Here is an 11,706-nt window from a genome sequence, read left to right as displayed (position 1 = left end):
AGGTTTAAACGACTCCCCACTGCTCTGGTCTGAAGATAAGGGTAAAATCTGCTAACCAGCCCAGGGGAGGAAGTCCTAGTATTGAGTAACCAGACCTTTTCTTTTTGACTGCAAGACCCAGGAGACCTGGCAGGACCACCAAGGATGCCAACCGAGAAGGTACATTCACCCCAGCAGGGCTGGCGCTGGCTGGGCAGGGGAAGAGTGGACCAAACGAGAACTCGCACACCAACCATGACAGGTCCAGTTATCACTTAGCATGATTCCTGTCTATGCACATATATACACATACATATATAATATGCAAAACGATGGCTTTTGTGTCATTTGCACACACAAACAATGTGCAAGAGGTGAGAGACCAATTACCCAGACACAAACTATCAAGAAAGAAACGCCAAAGGCAGAGGTCTTCACACACTTGCACGCATGTGTCACCGTCTCTTCTGGTATCTCCTGCTCCCACGGGGCCGGCGCCGAGGCCTCGGAGGCGCGCCCCACTCCCCTCCTGGTCTCTAGTCCTCAAGCAGAAGCTCCAGCTCCTCCAGCGGCAGGCGCACCCGCAGCTCCTTCTCCGTCATCAGGTCCAGGATCTCCTGCATCTCATCGGGGAAGTACTCCACGGCATCCAGGTACAGCACCTGGGGCCGGAGGGCAACACCCTCGTCAGCCGGCCGCTCCCTCCAGCTGCCCCGCCACAGCCCACGCTCCCCTTGCTGTCCTAACCCAGCAACACCTTGACGTGCTCCAGGAGGGGCTGAACTCAGAAGCAGAGGGAAAGTGAGTAAACTCAAAGTGAGACCCTCTCTTTCCAAAGCGGGGCCGGCAGCTGTTGACAGACACTGCGGTCACCATCAGTCTGGTCTCTGAACGTCTCCTGACTTGGGCTGTACAGGGCAGAGCTGGGACGCGGATCCCAACGCTCTCAGCATCTGGGCTGAGCTTTGGGCAAATGTTGGGCACCAGCCGCCTACAGCAACACTCCCATGAAACGCCAGCTCCAGTGCAGGGAAAGGAAACAAATGCCCCTCCGTCTCCAAAGGGGATACTTTGACTATGAAAAGGCCTGGGAAGTGCCCTGTCCCCATGACACTGACTGGATGAGGCTTGGCAGGGAGGTCCTTGGGAATCTGAAGAGACCATGGCCTTTAGAACTCACCTTTGCCCACGGACAATTCTGAAGTGCTTTGTAGAACACACCTTTGCTTCTTTCTTTATTTCCTAAGGAAACCTGAGGCAAGGGGAAAAAATACAAAAATGACGAAAGAGAATCCAAGGCCATCCCAGTACTGATCCCCCCGGGGCACTGCCACAGTGGCTGATGGGTGGTATGGGTCCATGTACCACGGGATGCCCTCAGGGGCCACTGCTGTGTCTCAGTGGGCCTGGAGTTGACCAATAACACTTCTGACTTGTTTTCATCTCCTCCATCACTGTGGGCCATCACACCTGGCATTAGTAAGAGTGCCTAGAACGAGGCCTGTGCATGAGGCGAGGGTGATAACGTTACACGGAGAAAATATTTGCTTTAATACTTGCCATTTTTTGAAAACTATCTTAGAGAAATGAGGTAACCAGGATTACTGAATCAGTAACCTTATCAAAAGCAAATTTCGGGTCAAAAATTTCAGTTTGAGAGCATGCAGATATTCAGCACGTTTTTAATCTAAGCACATTTTTATACTGATATAAAATCCTTTTATCTTGTATCAACTCACAGACAGGCGCTTTTTCCACACCTGCTGTGGAAGCTGGAGCAGCGTGTGTCCTCCCCTCCATATCCCCGGACCTCTCCCAAGTCCCAGGGAGGATCTGTCCCTCCTCCAGGGAGTCACAACCCACTGGGCAGCTCCCCAGGCGGGCGTCCGCAGCTGTGAATGGACACAAGCCGAGCTCACGGAGCTGAAGTCTGTTCCTGGGCTTCCTGCCCACCCACCTCCGCCAGACTTCCCCTTCCCACAGCAGAGCTTTCTAGCGGACGCTGGCTCTGCCCACCAGGCAGCCAGGGCATGATGTCCAGACATGACCGGTGAGGGCTGTTGACCGACCTCTCAGAAACGCGGGGGATGGCATCAAGAGACCCCCATCCACAGCTCAGGACCTCTAACTACCAAGGACAGCCTTTTCAGATCTTTCAGGTTAACTCCCACAGTCAGGAAGACTGGAACTCCGGGCTGTAACCAGCATCTGTGATAACCTTCAGGCCGGCAAGGCCCAGGCCTTCCTCACCCCCTCCTAGTGCCACCCACAGAGTCAGCTGCGTGGCCCGGGGGACTCCTGCCTCCCTCCCTGGTATGAGCCTCGGCCATTCTGAGGCTGGACCTCTGCATTTATACCCAAGAAGCCAGTGTGAGCTGTCCTTCCTTCACACACCAAAATACTTCAATGTCCTCTGCTAAAACAGTAACTACACTTAAGGCTTTGTTTGTTCTTGAAAGAAGAAAAACTGTACTCCTGTACTTTCTCAACCACTGTATTTCTGAGACTCACAGTTAACCCTGGAATCCAGCAAATCCAGGTACGTAAGTTGGCTAGCCTCAAATGAGAAAGAACTGCCCTCTGCTATTTCCTTCATCAGTCGGCCACTGGAAAACGCCTTTGCTGCATCAGGTATGAAAGGGTTAAACGCCAGGTGAAAGCGTGGTAGTGACTGTTTCTCCTCCAGGGAGCCAGAGCCACACACATCCCTTCCACAGTGGCCCCACGGCATCCTGCCCTCTCCTGGCACTCAGAGCCTACACCTCACATTTTGGCCCTAATTTGATTTTTTCACTGAGTTTATCAAAGCGTTAGGAGCTCACCCAGACGCCTCAGAAACTGCTAGGGGAAATCACTGCTCTAATTAATTCTTGGTCTGATGCTAATCCTTCCAAAAAGACAGACATTCCTTAATGGTCCCAGTCTTTTTTTCTAAGTCAACAAGAATTTTTCTGTCTACAGTCCACCCAGACTTGGCTCATGGCAGATCCTCAGTAAAATTACTACAAGTTTGCACTTCACCCTATTTGTCTCTACCTAAAAAAGGCTGGAGAAGTTAAATTGGCAAGTGTGCAAGCTCTCCCTCTTTTTAAATTTAAAGTCTTTCACTGGCTTAGACTCCCAAAGTGTTAGTGCTGGAACCATTAGGGAGCATCTGGCACGCTCCTTCAGTGAGGGCCTGACCACAGGGGTGGAGCTCAGTGGGAACCCAGCCCTCCTGCTGCGCCCCAGTGGCCTCCTCTGGTAACAGGCAGGGCCCGTGTCCAGGCCGCGCGTGCCCACGGACACCACGCTGGCGTCTGGACTTCTGAAGGTTTCCATTTCACACAAGGGAGTCAAGACGTAAAATCTGAGCTTTTGAGTCTGAAGAATAAACATATTAAAAACACAGAAACTTTGGTGGTAATTCATCTTGATGCCGACTTCTGCCCACAAAATTGTGCCCATTTGTCCTGGGTGTGCTGTCCTGAGATCTGTCCTTCCCTGCTACTCAGGCCTTTCAGAGGTCAGGGGAGGTGCTCCCCGATGAATTCTGGACTCTAATAGGATGGGGGAGGCCCAAACCTCTCCTAACCCCTGACTTACTCTCTGTATCTCTTTACACCCGACTCTGTCAAATGTCAATGGGAAATGTTCAAATACTTTGACCAACTTCTGAGAAATTATCCTATGGAAACAATCAGAGAGCTACATATTTACTTTCTTTTTCAGGAAGGTCACTCCTGGCTTCTGAAAGGTACAATATTCAATGGAGGTTACTATGATATGATATAATAGCCTTGAGCTAAACAACACTCAAGTGGCCTAGAAGATTGTTTCTAAAAAAGCATGCAACTTAGCAACAGATGTATTATAGTAAAGGAGGCCCAGCCCAATGCCAAGCCTTTAAGCAAAGGCAAAGACAATTCAAGACTCCAGGAATGAAGCCCAGGAACCACCTTTCAGCCTGCACAACACATTAACAAAACTAAATGGCGTCTCACCATATTCAATCACTGTGGTACTTTTAAGTAAAAACAAAGTTGCTTTGGAAAGGTCTATTTTAAAAACCACATTCCAGATTGAATCTTATCTTTTAGTAACAAAACAGAATCAGGACCTGGAAATTCTTCGAAGCAGAACGGCAACAAATTTAGGTCTCTTTCAAATGAAAGCTCTTAGACCATTTCCAAGTTGTTGACTCAACAAAGTCAACTAGGAGAAAGCCACATGACATTCTACTGCACCAAACAGCCCAGGCATCACTCTTCGCTATCATTCTACCAAAGGCCCCAGTAGAAAAGGCAACTTGTGACCCCTCCCACGTCCTGAGGGACCTGACGTCATCCCACCAGGACGCCCCCAGGATGACCCAAGGCTGAGAGGGGTGCGGGCTGCTGGACACCCGCACCGCTTACTTACGAAGGAGGAAGCAGAGCTCTGCATAAACACAAAAACTCCGCATCTGTTCTTACCAAAAAATTCAAATACATCCTCCACAGTAAGGGGCACTGGCTGCCGTAGTCACTCCGCATCGCATTTTCAAACAGGGCTCTGATCCGATGCGTCAGGCCGGTCTCGGGAATGGTGGCGTGGACCTCTCTACCATCTACCCTGCAAGACAAAAGCTCATGTAACTCCAAGACAACTTCCCACACCTATGTTGCAGTGGGAAGAGATACGTCAGTGACAGCAGACGTCAGTGACAACTGGATCTGAGCACGTCGGAGGCAGTGCTGCGCCCAGGTCTGGGGACACGGGGGTGCAGGATATATATAGTATGATGTGCCTCCTCCAGGGCCAGAGGTGCTGTGGTGTCTCCGCCACACTGGGTCTGCCTAGAAGGCACACAAACTCCTTGCTTCTCTGTTTTCTAAGGAAAACCTACCCTTTCATCAGCAGAGTGAAAATTTTACCATATGGGAAAGAAAGACATTTCAGTTGAAAGTAGAGTGAATGAAATCCTGATGGAAGAAATAAAAAACAAGTAAACTGAAATACTATTCTGGACCTCCCTGGTGGCTCAGGGGTTAAGAATCTGCCTGGCCATGCAGGGGACACGGGTTCGATTCCTGGTCCGGGAAGATCCCACGTGCCATGGAGCCACTAAGCCCTTGCACCACAGCTACTGAGCCTGCACTCTAGAGCCCACAGGTCACAACTACTGAAGCCCGCACACCTAGAGCCTGTGCTCCACAACAAGAAGCCACCACAGTGAGAAGCCCGCACAGCACAATGAAACTAGAGAAAGCCCGCGTGCAGCAACAAAGACCCAACATGTGCAGCAACAAAGACCCAACGTAGAAAGAAGGGAGGGAGCAAGGAAGGAAGGAAGGAAGGAAGGAAGGAAGGGAAAGAAGGAAAAGAAGGAAATAAAAGTTAAAAATAATTTATTAAAAAAAGAGAGAAAGAAATACTATTCAGAGGCAATTCTGAACACTCGATTTCTAAGGTCAGAGTGAAGTAACAACAAAGCTTCTGGAAGGAACAATGATGCCTAAGCCAATATGTTCCCAAGCCTGTCGTTTAACCTTCAGATATAAAATACTGTATCCAAAAAAAACAAAAAAACATTTAAAACATGACACTGTTATCATCAGTAATAATAACAGAGGCTAGTAATTAGTCTGCACTCTCTTTGTGCCCGGTACTCACCCTTCCCAGCAACCCTCTGAGGCAGGTCTTTATTCCCATTTTACAGAAGGGGGAACCTACTGGAGACATGAACTGACTTGTCTGAGATCACACAGCTGTTAAGTGGAAGAGCTGGGATTTGACTCCAGATTTCAACTCCAGAGCCTGTGCTCTTACCCTCATGCTTTTACTACACCTTCTCAGACACCTGAAGACCTGGCAGTCACCACTCATGCACCATAAGCAATGCTCAGGGATCCCAAAAAGCATGGCCTAGGGAGACAGCCACAGGAGCCTCTGATGAAAGGTGTTGCTACTTGCAAGTCTCTTATTCCTTTTTCACCATGTTTTTCTACAACACGGAGAAACCCCCCGGCAGGCGTTCCAGGTCCAGGCCGCATTCACTTCTGTATTCTGGAGGCCGAGTGGGTGGTGGGAACACGGCAAGTATTGCATAAAGGTTTCTGGACACATAGACAAGATGCTCTATAATTACCTCTGCACAGTTTCCACTAGTCTTTTCCTCATTTTCTCAGCTTCAATTGCAAACAACCACGGCTCCAAGGGTTTGGCAGACCTGGTGATCGCATCGAAGAATCTTCTGGTCTTACTGGCACTGTGGGACTTACTCTGAATCTGTACATACGACCTCCAAAGAACCTGGTTGTCCGGATACAACTTTAAAGCCTCCGAGAGAGCCTCTCGCAGAGGAGCCAGAGGGTAGACGGCGACTTTCATGTGGAATCTAAGCAGGCTTGTGTGCATCAGGGTAACGGCCTCAAGGACACTGCTCAGGCTCGGGGGGCTGGCACTGCCCTCCAGACCAGGGCCCTCTGCGGAAACAGAAACCTTATGTTTCGCAAATACCTGCTCATATATCCGCACAGCAGCGTCGATCCCTATGGTCAAATACTGGAAGAGCATAAAGCATTTAACCAGGCTAATCAGGCGGCTAAAGGAATCGGCGGGAGCTGGATTGGAGACACAGCTCTCCCCCAAACAGTCCTGCAGCGCGTGTTCATAAGCCTTCCGAGCTTTCAAAATGTGAACGGCCAAGACTTGGCCAGTGTAGGGCCCGTAGGCCCCATTCTCGGTCAGTCTGGTCAATATGTGAATGGCTCGGGCTGGGGCGGCCCCTCTCACGTCTGGCAACAGCTCCACCTCCAGCTCGGCGTAGAGGAGACCGAGCTCACACAGCTCATGGTCCTTCAGTTCTCTGCTCCCTGCTATGCCGAGTGCTGTATCGAAAACTCTTCTGGCATCCTCTGTGTTGCCGAGCAACCACTCCAGATGCGCGTACTGCTTCCAGAGGCAAAAATTGTTGCGGTTGTCTGGCTCCTTAAGGAGATTCTTGGCTAGTTTTTTGCAGTTCTTTCCTTGTGATTTTAATCTCTTCTTGTTTTTAGTGTGCAGACACCAAACGACCTAAAGGTAAAAAGAAAAGAATGACTCCAAGTGCTCTGTGATATTAAAGAAATCCCTTTGTACTGTCAACTGCAGAAAGCCACACAAGGCGTCTTCACTGCCTTCCTTTATCACGTGTCTGCTAAACACTTAGGCTCTCTGAGAAACAAATCAGGATTCCACCAGGGCCGCAGAAGCCCCAAAATGAACACATCTAGGTTTCCATCTGAAATCCCTACAGAGAAGGCTTATATACTCCACATGCTCTTCTCCAAAGATAGATGACCACCAAATTTTACCAGGCACTATTTTAATAATACAGCCTGGTGTGTGCAACCTGCAATTAAAGCATCAGAACTTTGGGTTTTATAATTCAATACTAACCGGTGGCCAGCAGAGGGCAGAGGAGTCAACCCTAGACGAACTTCTAGCAGATAATGAAGAGCAGCATACGTAAGTAGCTTATATTATCTATTTTAATAAGCCCGTAAATCCTCTAACCTGGCTTAAGCTTAAGCTTGGTCCTTAACACTAACTTCTCACATAATCACAGACATCTGGTAATAAAGAGTCAACACAACAAACAGCTCCCGTCACTGACGCGCTGGACTCACTCCCACCTTCCTCCTCTTCCCCGTGGCCCCTCAGAAGGGGCAGCCGCACACCCGGTGCCTTTGGGTCGCCGAAGGAGGAGGTGCTGTGGTCCAGAGCCCTGAAGAACACCAAGAGCCTGGCCATCCCACTGACAAACAGCGACGGGAAGTGAGGTCCTCACACAGGGGAGGAGGAGGCCGGAGTTACCTTTGCAATCTCGTACCGTAACCAGGAGAAGCAGAGCTGAGACCTCTCCTTGCCTGAAAACAAAGGCATCACGAGGTGGAAGATGCTGCGGATGAACTCCTCGCCCTCTCGACTGTGACCCCTGGTCCAGTGCCGGCAACCCAGCTGGTCCGTGCGTCCGACACAGCTGACGCCGGAAGATGAAAGGTTGAGAAAAGTCAAGGGCTTTTCATCATAAAGTCCATTGTCAAAGATGCTGTTCTCATCCATGGCCAGATAGAGGCAGGAGGCCGGAAGGCTGAAGCCGGAAGGCACACCCAAGAACTGCAGAAAGGCTGCAATCAGCCGAAACTGAAGATCTGGGCTGGAAAGCTGGATCAGAGACTGACCAATATCATCAAACAACACCTGAAACAAAGACAAAATCAAGTGACCGAATGCAACAAACAAAAAAGCCTTCAAAAACTTTTCCACAATTCTTTTTATAGGGATATACTTACGAGTCAACATTATTCAAATTAAATTTTAAACAGACAGGAGCTAGGTTGTCTGCAAGACACAAAAAAGCTAGAGGCCTCCCAAGGCAAGCTGAGGGCGGGAGGGTGAGTGCCAGGGGTCCTGCAGCGCCGGCAGCATCTCACAAGTCCTGGGAATCCTCCACAGGAGAGGACACCAAAGTGGAAACTTTCAAAGTCTCCTAACGGATTCACAGGAAATCTAAAATCACATCTTTTTTTTTACATTCACTTCTGAGAACACATAAAATTGCTTTTCTAGTTACTTTGATAAGTTACAATTGTGAAAAATTTTTATTTTAAGATAGAAGAACTTTACTACTTTGTTGTTTCTTTGTATAAAATTGCTTCAGGAAATGAAAAATATGCTCAAAAATAAACAGCAGCACAGTAAAAAGGAAACTGCAGGAGCAACAGACCATGCTAAAAGCAATTGTAAGAGCCTAATACTGACTGTAACTGTTTGTAGCTGACTTCACGTAACAACTTTAAAATATAAGGCCACGGGGACTACACTGTGTCTCAGGTCCTGCTTATCTGACTGGTCTCTGTGGCCCTCAGCAAAGAGGAAATCAAAACACGAGCACAATAAAAGTGGACTACCTGGGACTCAGCTTATCAAAACCATCAACTAATCAGAAAGCTTTTTCTCCTCCAGGCTTTGACTAGAGAAAAAAAATCTAAGAAATTGCTCGCGGCAGTAGTTTGCTCCAGAAATGAGCTTCCAGGAAACCGCCAAAATGCTGAGCCTTGAGAACTAACTTCTGAAGGGTGACCATGAACTCTGTAAAGCCATCAAACACCAAAGACCAAGCCCACCCACCCTGCCTGAAAACTTCAGCTCGGCGGGGCGGGGACCTCACGGGCAGGCTCACGGGCAGGCTCGCCTCACGATGGGTGAGCAGCCACTCCCCTGGGCGCTGGCCCTTCCCTCCTGCCCAGAGGCCACCTCCGTCCTTCCTCCCAATTCTGTTTTCTCATTCTGGCCACTCCTCGAACATCCCCGGCCCTCTGGTTCCTTCACTCATGCTGACCCCTTCTGCCTGGAGCCGAAGCTCTGGCATCAAAGAAATACTCTCCACATCCAGGACTGTTAACTGAGCGCTCACCACTGGGCAAGCTTCGTCCAGGCACTGGTGACGCAGCAGTGACGGAACCAGGAAAAGTCTCCACTCTCACGGCACGTGATGTGTAGGGAGCAAGCAGGTCAAAGCTCAGGAGCCTTGCTGCTGTATAACCTCTCAGACTGTACTTGTGACCTGTCGCATGCCAAGCAGCACACAGTAGACCCTTGAAGAGCACGGGTTTGAACTGGGCGGGTCTACTTACACACGGATTTTTTTCACTAAACATGTCCCACAGGACCCCGTGACCCATGGCTGGTTGAATCCGCAGATGTGGAACCACGGATGCGGAGGGCTGACTGCAAAGTTATACTCGGATTTTCAATTGCTTGGGGGAGTCGGTGCCCCTGACCCCCTCGTTGTTTAAGGGTCAACTGTAGTCGGTATCTTGTCAAAGTGGCTCAATTCCAGGTATCAAAAGAATCTCTTCCTTTCGTTTAATGTAAAACTTCCAAAGCTGCTGGCCACTGGGCACAGAGTAGCAGGCGCCAAGCCACGCAAGAGCCGTGAGGGACGTGACCTGAGTGCCTGGCGAGCACAGGTGCCCAACAGATGCTACCTTCTCCCCAGCAAGAGGAGCTGGACACCCACCGTCCCAACATGGCCTCTACATTCCTGTCCCTCTTGTCTTCCAGAGTCACACCCAGCCACCCACCCATCTTTAAGGATCCAAGAGTAGGGTGGGGAAAGTGGACACAGTTGAAGAATCTAGGACAGTGACTCCATGCTTTTAAACCCTGAGCCCCCAGGCTTCCGTGTGAAAAAGTAACTGAATAACCTGGAAGACCGACCACCAGAGCCGACCCTCCTCCTCGGGGACAAGAACTATCAGGTCGAGTGCCTCGATGCTCCCCCATCAGTAGCAGCCAGTGAAAGTCTCCCCGGTTTCCGGGAAAGAGGGGAGTTTCCGTAGGCAGGAGCAGGCTAGAACCTCCCAAGCCAGGCAGGTGCCAAGAGAGCCCAGCAGACTCCTTCCGGGGAGCCAAACCCCAAGGGGAACGGGGGCAGAGCAAAGACCCCGCGGGGGGCGGCGCTCACCTGCCTCTCTGGGTCCTCACAGTCTTCCTCCGCCTGCTTCTTGGTCTTCTCAGGGCGCCACGGCCGCCAGTGTCTGTGGTCTCGGGACCGCTCAGCAGCAAGCCAGATCTGCCACCTGGGCAGAGTCTTATCTTTAATTTCCTGGTCGTCGTCTTCTGGTTCATCATCGTCATCATCTAGGCAAGAATCAAACTTCTAGACACCTAACCAGCAAATAAAGCCACCATCAACACTTAAATCTACCTGCTTGTGCCAGCTACAGAGGTGGGCACCTGGAAAGCCAAGGTTAAGACCCAGGCCCAGCCTTCTGGGACACTCAATGGCAGACTCTCCCATAATCACTCAGGTTCCCAGAAAAAAACGGCAGGTTAGCCGGTGAAATCAGATGATTGTTAATGCTATCACAGCAATTAAAATGGGAATGACACATATTTAGGACAGCACTGCCCAGCGGAACTTTCTGTGACGCCGAAAGTGTTCCAATTCTGTGCTGAGTAATATGATAGCTACCAGCTACAAGTGACTTACTGGGCACTTGAAATGTAGCTGGTAGAATAACTGAATTTTAAATTTTATTTCATTTTAACTAATTTTAATTAAAATAGTCACGTGTCACTAGTGGCTACTGTACTGTACAACACACTTCTAGAATGCTAAATGACATTTAATGAGAGCATTGCTTTAGATTTTCTTAAGCCATCAGAATTTTTAGCCAGTGGCCCTATGATTATGACACATATTCACTTTTTTTTTTTAAAAAAGAAGCAAGTCAAGATATCCTATACTTTATCTCACTATGTTTCCTAACTCTGAACATGCAGAATAGGAAAGGAAAAAAGTCTGAGTCTTCTGTAAAGTTCAATATTTAAAAATAAACAAACAGAGTATGTAAAATGGTGCAGCCACCCAGAAAACAGTTTGGCGGTTTCTTATAAAACTAAAATGCACTTAAGACCCAGAAACCATATTCCTTGTGCTGATCCCAGAAAAATGAAAATCTATGTTCACACAAAAACCTATACATTAATGCCCACAGCAGTTTTATTCATAATAGCCAAAAACTGGCAACAATTCAACTGTCCTACAGAGGGTGAATAGAGAAACAAACTGTGGTACATCTATGCCATGGGCACCGCTAAGCAATAAATATGAAGAAACTGCTGACACATGCAACAGTATGGACGGATCTCAGGGGAATTCTGCTAAGCGAGTAAAAGCCCATCTTAAAAAGTTACACAGAAAACAACTGTTAC

The 11,706-nt window shown here is 49.0% G+C and overlaps 1 protein-coding gene across 1 annotated transcript in view; it reads right to left on the bottom strand.

Moving 5' to 3' along the window:
* Positions 1–515: 515 nt before the first annotated feature.
* NRDE2 (NRDE-2, necessary for RNA interference, domain containing) overlaps positions 516–11,706 on the bottom strand; it is a 44,722-nt gene continuing 33,531 nt past the window's right edge. The window contains exons 9-14 of the mRNA XM_007471889.1: positions 10,454–10,629; positions 7,798–8,184; positions 6,089–7,017; positions 4,434–4,572; positions 1,160–1,231; positions 516–641 (exon numbers count right to left, since the gene is read on the bottom strand). Of these exons, the coding sequence (XP_007471951.1) occupies positions 516–641; positions 1,160–1,231; positions 4,434–4,572; positions 6,089–7,017; positions 7,798–8,184; positions 10,454–10,629 (1,829 nt within the window). The remainder of the gene's footprint in view (positions 642–1,159; positions 1,232–4,433; positions 4,573–6,088; positions 7,018–7,797; positions 8,185–10,453; positions 10,630–11,706) is intronic.

Source organism: Lipotes vexillifer, unplaced genomic scaffold, assembly GCF_000442215.2.
Source record: "Lipotes vexillifer unplaced genomic scaffold, Lipotes_vexillifer_v1.1 scaffold751, whole genome shotgun sequence".
NCBI classification, from domain to species: Eukaryota; Metazoa; Chordata; class Mammalia; order Artiodactyla; family Lipotidae; genus Lipotes; species Lipotes vexillifer.
Note: the sequence above shows the minus strand (reverse complement) of the source record. Positions and strands in the feature narration are given on the sequence as shown.